This window comes from Pyrus communis, chromosome 8, assembly GCF_963583255.1.
Source record: "Pyrus communis chromosome 8, drPyrComm1.1, whole genome shotgun sequence".
Classification (NCBI taxonomy): domain Eukaryota; kingdom Viridiplantae; phylum Streptophyta; class Magnoliopsida; order Rosales; family Rosaceae; genus Pyrus; species Pyrus communis.
The window spans coordinates 25,197,646-25,214,890 of record NC_084810.1 but is presented as its reverse complement, the minus strand read 5'-3'; the positions used below and the strand labels follow the sequence as shown (position 1 = coordinate 25,214,890).

The 17,245-nt window shown below is 35.9% G+C and overlaps 1 protein-coding gene across 1 annotated transcript; it reads left to right on the top strand.

The window, feature by feature from the left end:
* The first annotated feature begins 4,100 nt into the window (after positions 1-4,100).
* LOC137741596 (heavy metal-associated isoprenylated plant protein 47-like) lies at positions 4,101-15,835 on the top strand. The gene is made up of 3 exons (XM_068481290.1): positions 4,101-4,185; positions 4,284-4,345; positions 15,650-15,835. Exons 1-3 carry the CDS (start codon positions 4,101-4,103, stop codon positions 15,833-15,835), a joined length of 333 nt encoding a protein of 110 aa, XP_068337391.1.
* The last annotated feature ends 1,410 nt before the right edge of the window (positions 15,836-17,245 follow it).

Here is a 17,245-nt window from a genome sequence, read left to right as displayed (position 1 = left end):
ACACTTATTTTTTGCATGTGTTGATGCTTAATCGTCCAAATATTTAAAACATTATCATGTGATGGGTAGGACACATAATTTTCCTATAAGACAAGCAGATTTATCACTCATTTCAAAACTAATGGCACTCTAAATTGAATATTTTCGGATGACAACAAGCTAAACAAATGCGTTAAAATCACCCACCAAAAGTGTACCGTCAAGTAATTAGAACTAGTGCTGCATAAAGATCCTTAAAATTTGTAATTTCCTTGATTCATATACCCCAAAAGCCATGCCAATCATGAATGCTTTAGGTCAGGCTGGCAGCTGGGTGGATTGGTACAGCGGAACTCTACTCTAGTGCGATCTGCTACGGAAGGTAGGAGACGGGGCCATTCACGTTGTGAATAAGGAGAGAGTTTGCGCTCAAAATACGGAATTGTATGTTAGTGTTATTATACAAGCGGAAGAAATTTTTTATTTCAAGTGTCTCTTCACTTGTATAATAAAATATGATATATATGCACATGTTTCGAATACACAAAAAATCTCCCGTGAATAAGTTATGTAATGAGTCTTTCGACAAAAAAAGAAAAAGTTACGTAATGACTCTTGAAAATCCCAAATAGCCCCCCTAAATTAATGATAGATCAACACGGCACCAGATTTCGTGGGTCGAATTGAGTAGCCCATTAAAGTTTAGCTACCCAAATCAAGTCCATGGTAGTTCTACTCTCATTCTAAATGGGGCCCACATTGAGTTACAAAAACACATTAAATTGTGAGCAAATTCTAAGGTTCGACTATCGGAGTAACCGCATGGATACAGACACAAGACGACCCATCTTAGGTGCAACTGTCGGACAAAAGAACACAAAAACAACCCGAAACTGGTACAACTTCTAGCGTCCCTGCACCTCGACAATGTGGCCTTGCAGGCCTAACCACACATACGCCCCGTCTTTTTTATTTTGCTCAAGAAAATAAAATAAGTATTAAATAGTGTGACCATGATTAAATCCAATTCCAATACAATCAGATAAGAAAGTTTTCCTTGCCACTAAGGGCAAGGCTCTATCCCAATTTTGGAAGTTACTAAAACTAAAATCAGTCCTAGGGACTACATTCGTCAAGGAATTTGCCTCCATAAGCACATAAATACGGAAAAGAGTCAAAGGAAGTCATTAACCACTTAATGTCTTCGACCTCCAAGGAGTTGAGTAGGAGCCTTTAATGGCGCCAATGACTAATTTAGTCACCTTCAACACACGCTCTTGTATCCCCTTCCTTTTGCAGTCCAAAGGGCGTCCCGAGTGCCAGAGCTTCAGCCACAAAAATGGTGTTTTCCCCAGATATCTTGCGCCAACAACGATAGGGTTCTCTTAAGTTGTATACAGCAAGTCAACAGAAGTCTTTACTCTAAAATGAATTCATTTTGAGTTAGAAAAAACAACCCGAAACTGGGACACCTTGTAGCGTCCCTACACCCGGACAATGTGGCCATGCGAGCTTACCCACACATAGGCTTATGGAGATTGAGAGTGTATTTTTCATTAGGATGTCTATTTATATGCTTATGGTTTACTTGGTGGATATTTCTAAGTTTTCCTATTTTACCTATAAAAAAAAAATCATTTAACTATTACACAATGACTAAACTGGAGAATTACGCAATTAACAATATTTACAACAATAGTTTAGGATTTTGTTATTGACACTTCAAAAAACTCAATGTGCATTCCTCATAAATGTAATTTTCTTTTTAAATATATAAAGCTTGAAGTGCACAATAAATTTTTAGAATGACAACAACACCTTATGTTCATTAGGATACATAACGTCTTACTGGATATTAAGCACGTTGTGTTGTTAGAAACTAGATGAAATTACATGTCTTTATGTACTCATACATAATTTGACAACATATCGTACATAGACAATTGTAAAGAAAATTTCATTATCTTAATCTTTTCGATATATAGGATAGAATGATTGGTACTATGCAGTCTATGCTTCCACACGTCGTCAAAGTAGCAAATGGTGCGAGTTGGTGCATGCCTGAGGGCATAGAATATAGCAACTGAACAATTTAATATCTCACAACTGGTTGGGGTCATCATCCAACTAAAATGTGGCCGTAGGCATGTGGGAGATATCCTATATTGTGGAGGTTGTCTTGTTTGGAAGTCAAGAAAAATAATCAATCACCTTTCACTTGTCATATTGCATTACTTATTGTGAATCATATATATGTTTATTTTTACAATTTGCATATATTTATGGGAATATCTCATTTGACATAGTCACAAATATGTTCGAAAATCTGTCCCTGGAGGCTGGGAAATATGGATCTTCCTCCACCCCACCCCACCTCCCCAAAATAAAAAATTTCCACTCAAATTTATGATCGTGCCATATTATTTTTTATTTGGAAAAATAAGACTTTTGACTTTTTTTTTATTAATCAGAAAAAGACCTTGACTAATATTTTCTTTTCCATATATATATTGCTGTTGTATGTAGAAGGTGCATTGCAGGGTTTGAAAAATGAACTTGTAGTCATGGATATCCGGTATGCTGGAAAAAAGGGGATTTCACACTGTAAAAGATCTTTAACGAGTTTTTTTGGATTATTAGAAGACTATAATGATTACTTCACTATATATGTCTAAAGTAAATCGTGATCTCATCAATCAGTATTGTTAGACCCCCGTTCGAACCTTAACTCGTACACAAAGAAAGTATTCATACAAGGATCAAAACCACGTACAATCAATTCTTTCCACAGCCTGATATGTACGGGGTGTTGCTATCTGCACTCCCATTTGTACCTCTCACACATCTCTTGTTAATTTTTTTTATTTGATCTTCTTCAATTCGTTTGATCTGACGACTAAAAATTGAAAAAGGTATGTAGAAGTACAAAACTGTGTGTGGATAGCATCCCACCAGTTGTGAGTTTGCAAAGCTGAACCGCCTACCAATGTCTCATCTAAAAACCATTAATTCCCTGAGAGCTGAACCGCCTACCAATCTCTCATCTAAAAGACCATTAATTCCCTGAGGTGTACAATTAATTAATTAACCTAAGGCAATGAAACAAAATAAAGAGTGAAAATTCTAGATTAGTTTAATCCTCTAACAAAGTAATTTTTTTTGTGGTCGATCGAACCGTATTCTTGAAAATTTACTGACGCTACCAAAAACCCTAGTAAAACTGATTTACTCAGTCTTTGGGTGTTGAGACTACTGATCAATCACTGGAAACACCCTAACAAAACTGATTTAAATGCCAGAAAATGGAAAGGAAAAAAATCTAAAAGTGATACAGAAAAATTCTTTGGGTTGCCTGTATTAATACATAGAGAAGGTTTAACAAAAAAAGAGTTACATAGAGAATTAAGAATTAAGAATGTTCATGTATAATCTTTTATTTGCCAATAGCTGAGCGGACAGATCAGGTTTTGCAGTACCATTAGCAGGACTAAGTCTGCGAAACCGCGGAAAATATGGATCTGACTTTTTGTACCTTATTCCGAAAAAAAACTTGTCTCTATATACTCCCATGTAATTGGTAGGATTTTTTTTTTTTTTTTTTTTGGTCGAATGTAATTGGTAGGATTGAGGTCGTTATAAATACAAGTCAACAGGAAGGAAGGAGTAATACTCAAGGACTAAGGTCGTTATAAATATGTAGTTCTACTTTCCCAGATTAATTCATTCATAGATTCATAGAGTTTTCCATCCCAACAAGCTTAAAACTTATTTCGTACATTCTTTCAAGTCACCAACATGAAGGTAAGCGTTTTAATTTGTTCTAAAACATTTCATTAGTATTACTCTTACATTTTATCGAATTGAAAATTTAGAAAAAGTTATCGGTCAGTTAAGTCTTTTCACATGCAAAATTATAGGATCAATTGTTCCTGACGGGGTCTCGAGCAATAATAACTAGTTAAAGCGTTTGAATGCAATCAAAACTATGGGGTCTGTTAAGTTTTTACACATAAAAGAGGCAAGAATACATTTTTTTTCTTCTGAATTTCCCGATTAAAACGTTCTCTATAAAAGATCTAAGATTTTAACAATATATGTTTGGCATTAATTTATACAATATGATGCAGCAAAAGATACTAGTGAAGGTGCAAATGCACAGTGACAAATGCAGAACCAAGGCCTTGAAGATTGCAGCAGCTGCATACGGTAATGTAATTGAGTTTATTTTATATCATTTCTTCATTCATATTTGATTAGAGTTGGATAATTAAGTAATTAATTGATGATCGTTAAAATGAAAGCAGGTGTGAGCAAAGTGTCATTAGAAGGAGAAAACAAAGATCATCTGGAGGTGACAGGAGATGGAGTTGACTCCGTTCGCTTGACGGGGTTGTTAAGGAAGAAGGTCGGCTTCGCCGCCATAGTCCACATGGAACAAGTGAAAGACGATAATGATGGTAAAAACCCAATTACTATTGAATGCACGTCATCAGCAAGCTATTATTGCACTCGGCAATGTCCTCCAATGTACTATGAAGTGGTTCGTGAATATCCACAACCAACTTGCTCCATTATGTAATTGTCCTTTGACACACACACACATATGTATGTATGTGTCTATATATATATATATATATATATATATATATATATATATTCCCCTTCCGTTTAATGATTTCTTAATTTTAAATGTATTTTTGTGTGTGACTGAGATTCCAATAAGGAGAAAATTGAACTTCAAATACTTGTTGGCTTTTTCTTTTTCTTTTTTTTTTCTTTTTTTTTTTTTTTTCCCACAAACGATCATTGAAATTGACTCACACCATCAAGATGGTCCCCGGAATTGAAAATCGATCAATGTAGTCTCTGAAAATTGATGTCTCAAATCAATATGGTCCTTCCGTCACAATTCTGTCAAAAATTCTGTTATGTGCTGATGTGGCACATAAATGGGTCTCACAAGTCTTTTTTTTTTTTTTTTTTATATCACAGATGGTCCTTGAAATCGACTCACACCATCAAGATGGTCCCTAAAATTGACTAACACCATCAAAATGGTCTCTAAAATTGAAAATTGATCAATGTAGTTCCTAAAAATAGATATCTCAAATCAATGGGGTCATTCCGTTGTAATTATGTCAAAAATTTTGTTCTGTGCTGAGGTGGAATATAAATGGGCCCACAAGTCTAACTAAATAAAAAATAAATTAGAAATATGTCTAATAATTTAATAATTAATTAAAAAGTTGTCAACCCAGAAACTCAGTCCCGCAATCACCTCCGATCCCAACCCATATTATTCTACCTTCATCTATGGTAGCCCTTGTTGTCTCTTCTCTAGAAAAAAACCAAAAAAAGAAAAAAAAAACTTAAAACACTCTCACACCCTTCATCGAATTGGATCAGGATCGAGACAACCTTCGGCGACAACTTGGATTGGTGATGACTTTTGTGACTCTACGGTCAATATTTGGATGATCGACAACCTCACAACCTTAACTTTGGAGAGCTTGTTAGGCGCTCCCCCAGTGATCTTGGTGACGCGGAGAATTGCGAGCTCTGCCTTGAGATAATCTCTTTGTGCAAAGAAGTTTTTGACAACTTTTTTAATCAATTATTAAACATCAACATATGACAGAATTGTAACGGGATGACACATTGATTTGCAACACCTATTTTCAGGGACTGCGTTGATTGATTTTCAAGTCCATGGACCATCTTGATGATGGGTCAATTTCAGGAACCATCTTGATGGTGTGAGTCAATTTTATTGACCATTTGTGATAAAAACTCTTATATCTTGTGGGCCCCATTTATGTGTCACGTCAGCACGTAACATAAGTTTTAACGGTATTGTGATGGAAGGACCACATTGATTTGTGACACCTATTTTCAAAGACTATATTGATTAATTTTCAATTTCAAGGACCATCTTAATGGTGTAGGTCAATTTCAGGGACCATTTGTGATATAAACCCTTTTTTATAAGAGACAACATAAATTTCATTCAAAAAGACAGAAATAGGCTACTCAATATAGGGCAAGAAGATATCTTGATCAAGTAAATGACAGTTAACAATAAGAAGTTCGTCCAACCAAGTACAATCACCACTAGAATAAAGGGCAAAATAAGCAAGCCCATGTGCTAAACATTTTGCTTGGTGGCGGATGTAGGAAGCAAGAAACTTCAGCCACCGATTGCAGCAAACACTTAGCATCTTCCACTAAAACCTAATATGAGACACATTCGTAAAATGCTCATGCAAAGATGAAATGATCTGAGACACATTTGCCCGTTCTACATACATGTACCGTTTGCATTCTTTGAATTATGGCCCTAACTTTATCTCAATAAATCAAGGCTCTAAAAATTTCACTAATAATTTACAATTAACAGAGCATTTAGTGATGACATCGTTTTAGTTATCCAAAGTGTTAGTTTTGAGTATAAAATATTCACTTTTCATATGTGATAACAACATTCTTCGATCGCCACGGAATGTTGTTGTATGAAAAGAGAATAAAAAAAAAATCCCGTAGCTTCTTGCTGTTGTATTGAAAAAAAAAAATTCAGGAAAACGTAGTGATGGCAAGGATTTAGTTTCCTTTATTTTTGGGACCAATGTTTCATAGCAAACACACTATGTGTTGAGAATGAATCTCAGATTGATGGGAGAATTGATCTTGTATGGGCTTATAAGTAAGTTTGGTTACTCTTCATATTACCAATTGGTTTTATGGTGGAATCTCAACTTTTTTATGGTATCAAAACATGTAGTCTAACATGTTTAGCCAAATAGACACATGCACTCCACGTCAACCCGTTATGTTGTCCACATGTTAGGCTTGAAAATTCGATACATGTGAGGGGGCGTGTTGAAAATGAATCCCACATTGATGAGAGGAGAGACCTACATGGGCTTATAAGTAAGTTAAGCTACTCTTCATATTGGCAATTAATTTTATAGTGGAATTTCAACCTCTTCCCATGCATGATATTTTACGTTATCTATTTTTGAAAATGGGTAATAAAAGACAGAGCACATGGAAATTATATAATTGTGATTTAGAGTCCCTTAGACTGCCCAAGCTACCAATTATATAAGGAACTGTCCCTACTTTCACAATACTAAACCCTATTTAGTTTAGTGCCATGTTAGTTGATTATGGTGGTTTGGCCGTCAAGAAAGAATTCATTCAAAATTTGTGATAGTGCCATATATATTAGTTTTCGTAAAAACAGAAGACTGAGACTTTGCTATGCCTTCTATCACATTTGTATTCACAAGATATATAACAAAGATAGCTACAGGTTGGACTAACAAATAAAGGAACGAGGAAAATTTTCAGATTCTGGAAACTGCTTTTTACGATCAATTTGTTACGATTACTCAAAGACTTTGACTTCGATTTGCCAATAGGGATGTACAACAAGATCTGATTATCGATAACAAGATTTGTAGAAGTATATATATACACGGGTTAAAACGCGTGTGTGTGTGTATTTTTTTAAGAAAGTAAACGTGCATATATATTAACACAATTTGTGACAAAGTTTAGGCTTGACTATATTTGTCACTATTATATTTTATGATTATTTTACTTATTATAACATGAATGAAGTACAAATTTACGCAACAGTGTGACGGCTAGAACAAAAAATTACTCTACATACCTTTAAGGCAATGAGCAAAGGTGAATTGTGAGAATTAAATATTGCGCCTTCATAAACATCTAGTAATTGTGTTTAGTTTTGACGATGTATTATTCTAAATTTTTGAAATTTATAATTTACACTTGTACCATCTCTAATAAGGATAGAGGCCACCAACACATGTGAATCTCATCTCTACTACAGAGATGATACAAATATTATATAAAAAATATGGTAATAGTAACATTTTTATTCTAGTAATAGTAACTTTTGTTATCATTATGTTGTAGATCAAGTGGATTAATCATACCTACCTGGGGTGCTACAGAGTAATATAAAAATAGAGGTTGTAACTAATTTTATCATAATGGAAAACCTATTCAGTTCAGTATCTCTTCAGATCTGACTGTTCTTGTATAACAATAAACAAAATCTTGTCCATATGATATATACGATCTCATATTTTTCACACCAAAAAAAAAATGAAAAGAAAAGAAAAAGAAAGATACGATCTCATGTAATTGGTACGGAGTAGCATGTATATGGACTTGTAACACAAAGTCAAGAAAAATATTAAGGGTTCCTATCTGCTTCCTATCTTCTATAAGTACCATAGTAATCGATATGTAGTTCTACTTCCACAGATTCATGGGTTTCCATCCCAAGAACTTAAAGCTTCAATGTTTCAATATTCTCTCCAAAATGCCGCTGGTAAGCCTTTTCATATATATTAGGTCCTTTATGCAAAGGGATCTTTATTTTTTGAAAAAAATGGGGATTAGGTGTGGAGCCCATTCCACATCGAACTTTAACGATCCGAACCGTCTATTTTATAAGTCTCGATTCATACATCCTTACAAAAATTCAATTTAATCCGAAATTATTTGCATATTTAATTATCAAGATAAAATTTCATTGTTTCTTATATAACAAGGTATTCGTTAATTTTTTTTTTAACTCAATTAGATGTCTTAAACATTTCCAATTTGACTAATATTTTGCAAGGATAATCTATGAGGTGCAACTTGAAAAATAAACGGTTTGGATCGTTAAAATTCGATGTGGTGTGAACCCTACAACTAATCTACATTTTTATAAAAAAAAAATAAGGATCCCTTCCCTATCCTATATATATATATATTCTCCTGCTCTTGCATTTTGTAGAAATTATATATCTTTTTCCTTTCATCCAACTGAAACTAATTAAAAACGAGAAGGTTTTCTTCAAATTAACTGACATTAATTAAATGTATAATTGATCACATTATTTTTATATCTTGTACACAAATTGATGGTGCAGCAATGAAGATAGTGCCAATGTACTGTGATAATGCAGAACCAAGGCCTTGAAGATTGCAGCTGCTGCACAAGGGTACGCGCCTTTCGATATTATCATTCAAAATTTATTTTCACCTTTTTCATTGTTAATTATAGTTGGCATGTAAATAATTAGAGTATCAAAATTAATGAAAGCAAGTGTTACAAAAGTGTGATAGAAGGAGCAAACACAGATCATATTGAGGTGATCGCCTTGGTGCATAAGCATGGTAGCTGGATCACTGAAGCAATGCAGCTGCAACATGGAAGAAGAAGTTGAAGATCGAATTGTTCTAAGTGTTAGCTTTAGTTGAATTTAAATCCTTGTAATGAACGCTCAAGATTATGTCTCTATGGTGTATATCTTGCCACATGTCTAGTTTGTTAGAAAGTTAATGAAAACATGTGTTGAGTACGTGATCATAGTCACGCTGCGAGTGTGGGTGTGCATCGGCTATAATCCCCACTTTGTAGCCAATTTTGGTGGATGGAATCCAACGTAGATTCGAGTAGCTATGAACTCCATTCTTTCCTGAATTTCACCTTCTATACATCATCTTCAATCTCATTTCAATTATTTGTTGATTTGATAACAATTGCACTGAGAAATTTAGTCTAAAACTAGCCTAAACACTAACAGATTGGGGATGATGTAGACTCCGTTTGCTTGACGAGGTCATTGAGGAAGAAGCTCGGCTGTTCCTGCACTATAGTCGAAGTTGAAAAAGTGAAGCCGGCAGTTAAAACTGTGGAAAAGCCAACTCCTTCAGTTCCTTCGGCAAGCTGTGTTCAATATTGTTGCACTCCCCAGTTTCGTCCAGTGTACTGTGAATTGGTTCATGAATATCCAGAACCAACCACTTGCTCCATAATGTAATTGCCTATGACATGAATTAGTTGAACTTGATTATGACCATTTTCTCTTTTCCCTACATGCAGATGGATCTGAAGTTCACAAGAAATATTTTTTAAATCAATTGCTTTTCTCTCTGAAAAATTCCATCCCTACCAAAAAGTGTACCTCGCTTAATAATACGAAGCGTAAGTCTTAATATGTGTGTGAGAGAATTCGGGTTAAAAATTGAGTTGGGTTTGGATTGACATAAACCGACAAGACATCAACCCAACTCAACCCAATAAATGATAGGATTGAGGTCGGGTTGGGAGTGGACGGATTTTTATAAATTTCAGTCTAACCTGCCCCATCGGATTTGAATTTGAATCGGAGATGATTAACTTATATGTAGATGACTAAATAATCTCCAATTTGAATGATTTTACTTTGGTTCAATCTCTTAATCTTTATTTGAACACTATACCTGCAAAAAATATTCAAATTGGAGATTATTTAATCATTTAAATGTATCAAATAAATCAATGGTATAGGTATCAAGTATCGTATTCATGATGGGCTATTGATTTATTAATTTGATATTGTTGGATGACTAAACGATCTCTGACTCAAATGATTTTGTAGGAATCACTACTACAAAAAACACTTTGTGCGACGAAAATTAAAAAAAACCAAATATTTAGAGATCAAGTAACGGGACAAAACTTTTCGACGGTTATAAACGAAAAATCACGATTTAATGGTTATTTAACTCCGATTTTGATGATTTTTTTTACAGCTACACTCCTTGACCCTATATGAATACAATGAAGGAATTCGATTTTCAATTTAAAATATTTACACTAATGGACACCACAAAATTTTATGTTATACTTGATGAAAGTATACATAAACTCTAAGTGTTAGTGAATCTATTGTTTTGATGGGATACACATTCTACGAAACTAGTTTCAACGATCCAACTGTCAAACCTGTTTATATATAGTTTGAGATCATATACGCCAAAAATTGCAAAAAATAAATATTCAGAGATCAAGGAATGAGACAAAACTTTTCGACGGTTATAAACGAAAAATCACGATTTAATGGTTATTTCAACTCCGATTTTGATGATTTTTTACAGTTACACTCGTTGACCCTATGTGAATATAATAAACTAATTCGATCGTCAATTTAAAATACATTTTTCTAACAAAAATTTGATCCAAACTACAATAATATATTTTTCTAACAAAAACCCGATCCAAACTACAATAATAAATTTAAAGCTACTTAATAAATATATATACCGTTCAATTTCTTAAGCGTTATATGTACAAAATGTGACATCCCGTCCCGGAAATATTGAAAACGTGCGTGTGAAAGGACACTTTTACCCCTGGTTCGTTTCTTTTACGTTTAATTGTCGTTGTGAGCTTTGTTGGCATGTTTGGAACCACACAGACACACACACACACTGTCACTCTCACTGTCTCTCTGTCCCTTTCCCTGTCTCTCTCCCGTGCTCTCATTTCTTCCCTTTCTCTTCGAACACGTACGGACACACCAAGAACCCATCAAACCTTAGCAGATCGAGGGAACCAAGACCACTGTCGAACTCGTGAGGTTGAGAGGAGTGCAACTGTACCATTTTCAGGTAAGATTATCACCGTTTTCACGTCGATTTCACGAGGTCCGACTTGGGGTACTATTCATGCAAACGTATTTTCTTGCGTTTTAGGGAAAACAAAGCTCGTGGGTGGCTTGGTGAGGTCCCAAGGAGCCTCGGAGTACTTCGTTCGAAGAATTTTGACGTCGGAATCACTGCGTTTGGAGTTGACCGGTATTGGGTGGTTTGGACAGGTAAGATCTAGTAGTTTTTGACCTTAAAAATTGTATGGTCGTGTTCTACTAGTCTTAGGCTTCATTTTGGTGCAAGAATCACGAAAAATGGTTGAAAAACGAGAGAGAAAACGAAGGTTGCAGGTTTTGCGATTTTCCGGCGCCGGCGACAGCGCCGGAGGTTCGTCGGGGAAGGAGACGGAATATTCCGTCAAATCTGACGGAATATTCCTGACGTCGTTAACGGAATCCGTTAGAACTAACGGAATATTCCTTACGGCGTCAGTTGACGCCGTCAGCGTGCCAGGCACGTGCCTGCGCGTGGCCGGCGCGTGTGGCCGTGCCTTGGCCGGCGCGTGTGGCCGTGCCTTGGCCGGCGCGTGGGGGCGCGTGCGGCGGTGGAAAATTTTTCTAAAAATATGGGTGTGATCCTGAGGTTGTGTAGAGCATGTTGGTATATTCAATTGTCCATTTTGAGCAATGTATGAGAAGTTATTACGAGAAGTTGGTTATGTGCTTTAAAATTAACGTTTTTATAGTTATTTCGCATATAGGTGATACGTATCCTGATGACGAGCGTGCTCACTCGAGGCAGGGGGGCTACGACCCTTCCACATACCAGTGAGTGGGCTTTTGGTTTTCCGTATATACCTATATACTATATTTTCCCAGAATTGATTTAAATGTTTATTAGTTATATGCCATGCATTGCATTATCATTGGTCATGCATCGTTAGTTGCTTTATCAATGGTTATATATACATATGCATATTTGGGTGCTGTGGACGCACATGTAAGTGCCAGGTAAGCGTTGTTCATATTTACATTCAGTAGTGATTTGAGATACTTAGAGAGCTCATAACCTGCACCCCCGGTGTTAGTGCTCCCGCCCAGAGTAGGGCACAGTCCTTCACGTGATGTTCACCTTCCGCACCACACGCTCAGCTTGGATCCAAGTTAGGTGCACAGTCCTGTCGTACATACCACCTTAGGTGGTTCTAACTCGTAGGTGACCCGCGATTATTCGCACAGCCTTCACGTGATCGTAGCACTAGAGCATATATATATGTTACACCCAGGCCTGTCGTACAGACCACTTTAGGTGGTTCCGACTCGTGGGCAGGTTCAGTTATTTAGTTTGAAACTTGAGCTCTATATGCAGCCGTACAGGTCACGTTAGGTGACTCCGGCTGCCAGATTATATGCTATTGTTATGATTTATACCTGAGCACTTGCATTTCATTATGAGGATTCGACATGGCATATTCTCGAGCATGATTGGCATATCTATATATACGTATATATGTTTATTTTCTGGGAAGTATACAGGTTTTACGGCGAGGGGTTAGAATGTATTTTACTAAATGGTTTTAGAAAAGCTTTGTTTTTGCCCACTCACGCTTTTGTTTTGCGCCCCTCCAGGTTCTAGTTGCTTAGCAGGTTCGGTGGTTTCCTAGAGGGCTTTCCCGGCATTTCTGACAGACCCTCACCAGCGTAGGGTCACCTCCGGGTGTACTATTGTCGTACCATTTTCTTTGGACTGCTGTAGACTTGATGCTCTGAACTTAGCGTCTCACTTACGCTAGCACTTGTTTTATCACCTTATGTTGCTAGTTTTTAATTATTCTTACTTTTTATATTACTATTTTATTAGCTTCCGCACGTGCACATGGCTACGTCACCTCTGGGTGGCGGCCAGCACGCCCTGATCTCGGTCGGGGTGTGTTACAAAATAAAAAACGAAAATAAATTGGTTTAGGGGATGAAATATTTGAATTACGTCGCACAAAGATTTAAAAAAAAATTATTTTATTTTATTTATTTTTGTAAAGACTTTGCATGACGAAGTTTAAAGTTTCGTTGCGCAAAGTACGATGTGTTTTTCGTCGTGCAAGACTTTGCACAACGAAGTTTATAATTTCATCGCGCAAAGTCACTTTACGCGACGATGTTGTTTTGTCACGCAAAATTTCGTCGCACATAGTAACTTTGCACGACAATGTGTTTTTCGTCGTGCAAGACTTCGCGCGACGAAGTTTACAATTTCGTCGTGCAAAGTGACATTGGGTAACGATGTGTGTTTCGTCGTGCAAGGGTTTTTTTTACTAGTGAATGATCCCAAATTAAGATTAAGATATTGAATGTTTACGATTATGATCCTAATGTGTTGAGAATGAATTTCACATTGATGTGAGAATGGACCTTGTATAGGCTTATAACTAAGGTTGGTACTCTCCATATTACCAATATGTTTTATGGTGGAACATCAACTTTTTCATGGTATCAAAGCAGGTTGTTCCACATGTTCAGTTCAACCAAACAAACACACGTACTCCACATCACCCCATTATGGTGTCCACGTGTTAGGCTTGAAAGATACATGTGAGGGGGCGTGTAGAGAATGATGATGTGAGGAGATACCTTGCATGAGTTTATAAATAAGTTGTGTTATTCTTCATATTATCAATTGATTTTATGGTGGAACCTCAATTTCTTCCTATGCATGATATTTTAAGTTAGCCATTTTTGAAAATGGGTAATAAAAGACAGAGCACATGGCAATTATATAATTGTGATTTGGAGTCCCTTAGACTGCCCAAGCTACCAATTATATAAGGAACTCTCCCTACGTTCACAATGCTAAACCCTATTTAGTGCCATGTTAGTTGATTATGATGGTTTGGCCGTCAAGAAAGAATTCATTCAAAATTCACAATACTAAGCCCTATTTAGTGCCATGTTAGTTGATTATGGTGGTTTGGCCGTCAAGAAAGAATTCATTCAAAATTTGTGATAGTACCATATATATTAATTTACGTAAAAACAGAAGACTGAGACTTTGTATGCCTTCTATCACATTTGTATTCACAAGATGTATAACAAAGACTGCAGGTTGGAAGTATTAACCATAAGAATACCAAGTGGCATAATCTTTGCTATGACATGTGTAATGATCCTAGAGTGTTGGTTTTAGTTAGTTACAAGTTTACTTACTAACTAAGTATCCTAGTTACTATATATAGTGAGCCAAGTCATTTTCCAATGTAATGAAAAACTGTTATTGCTGTAATATCAAAGTCTTCTTTCTCTCTTCTGTGACTTTTCGCATTCCTTCTCTTTCTTCATCTCTGTGTGTTAAGAGGAAGAACAAATAAAGGAACGAGGAAAATTTTCAGATTTTGGAAACTGCTTTTTACGATCAATTTGTTTTGATTACTCAAAGACTTTGACTTCGGTTTGCCAATGGGGATGTACAAGATATGATCATCGATAAGAAGATTTTTGTATGTACTTTTATAGAGATATAAATTATTTAAACACATAAAATTGACACATAGGCGTAATATACTTTCTAACATAGGTAGGGCTTAAATTGATGTTTGAAGCCAATCAAAACTAGAGAACATTCGTGTATGGTACAAGGGTGTATTATACTGTACTAATTAATGTATTTTTTGTTAAACCACTTGTTAATATCATATTCTCTTCCATGGTAATACTTACATTCTCCCAAATAACGTACTTTACTGTAGAGTTTCATAATTGGAGTGGTTCAATCCCTTAAATCTTTATTTGACAACTATTTCTATAAAATATCATTTAAACTGGAGATTGTTTAATCATTTAAATGTATCAAATAAATCAACAATGTAGGCATCAAGTATCATATTCATGATGTACCATTGATTTATTAATTTGATAATGTTGGATGACTAAACAATTTATGATTCAAATTATTTTGTAGGGATGGTCTCAAATTAAGATTAAGATATTGAACGTTTTCGATTATGAATTTCTAATGTGAATGAACGTTATTCGCTAGTAGATGACTGAGCTCATCCGCTAAGAAGAAAATGCACGCATTGTCCAAAAAAAAAAAAAATATATATATATATATATAAATAATACCCCTCTCTCTTAATTTGTATTCCATCTGAAATCTAAGCACGGTTTTGACTCAGTCTGTGGCAATGTTGGAAACTCACTCTCTACCAAATTTGAATCTAAGCACGGTTTTGTCTCAGTTTGATGGCGTTTGTTTGGCCAAGTCGTTGAAGAAAAAGCTTGGCTTCACCACCGTAGTCAGTATTGAAGAAGTGAAAAAACCGGAAGAAAAGCTAGCTGAGCCAATTCAGTTGGCGTCAAGCTATATTCACTATTCACAGTATCCAGCTGTGCAGTACCACTATGATAGATTCTGCAGGTACTAAATTAGGCACTTTTACTTAAAGTTAGTATAAATTACATAAAATTACTATAATTATTGGATTAGTCACAGTTTCATACCTCATCTTTAAAACATTTTAATGTCATATATCATCTTACGAATTTGTTACAATTTCATATCTTCCGTCAATTTGTCTGTCAATTCTTCCGTTAAATAGTGACATGACTTGAGACGAGACCCACTCTTTATTAAAAAATTAATTAAATATTAAAAACTAAAAAAAAATAAATCATTTAATTTAATTTTTTTTTTTTTTTTTTGCATGGGGGACTTTCTTCCTCATCTTTATCCACCTCACCTCGTCTTCCCCCAACCCAAAACCAGAACCACCCTAAACCCAAATCCCACCTCGCCAACATCTCCCTCCCCCACCCCCCAACCCTCCTCGGCCACTCATCCTACTCTCTCACTCTTCTCTTCTCTCCTAGAAACAAACAAATTTTGAAACAAAAAAACCCAGAAATTTTTTTTTGTAGGTGATCGATTCCATCGATTCTCTCCCCACTCTTCTCTTCTCTTCTGGCCAATTCCGCTGTCGCTCCCCCTCCCTCCGACGCCAACGTCGCTCCCCGCCTCTTCTCCCGAACCCCAAACCAAAACCCAAAAAAACCCGATCGAACTCTTTCTCATTCGACCCCAGAACCCAAGCATAGCTGCCTCCCATCCCCTGAACCAAAACCCACAAACCCTTGAGCAAAGCCTGAAGCTTTCTCCGAAACAGGTGAATTTGAAATTTAGGGTTAGGGTTTGGGTCAAATTGGGGTATTTTGTTTGAAATTGGTTACAGGGATTAATTTGGTAAGGGTGATAAGTGGGTAGGAGGAGGGGGAGCGGGAGGAGCACCATGGGAGGGAGGTGGAGATGGAGGAAATGAGGGTGGCGAGGGTTCTGTTTTGGCGTTGAAGGAAGGTTGGGGGGACAAGGGTGGATGGGGAAGAAAGGGTGAGGGGGATAAGAGGTGGGTCCCCCATGCAAAAAAAATATTACATGATTTTATTTTTTTTAGTTTTTGATATTTAATTAATTTTTAATAGAGAGTGGGCTCCATCTCAAGCCACGTCACTATTTAACAAAAAAATTGACAGACAAACTGACGAAAGGTATGAAATTATAACAAATTTGTAAGATGAGGTATGACATTGAAATGTTTTAAATATGAGATATGAAATTGTGACTGACCCAATAATTGAGGTAATTTTATGTAATTTACCAAGTTATTTTCTTCCAGATTCATTGTAGCAAATAGACTACCCAAGTATAAGCACTTTTACCTAAGCATATATATATAATTAAATACTTTGAATTTTTTTTATTATATATAAATGAGAATGATGAAGGATCAGGCAAGTCGAACTACAAAAGTAGCCTTATTCTTTAACATGCACAAAGCAGT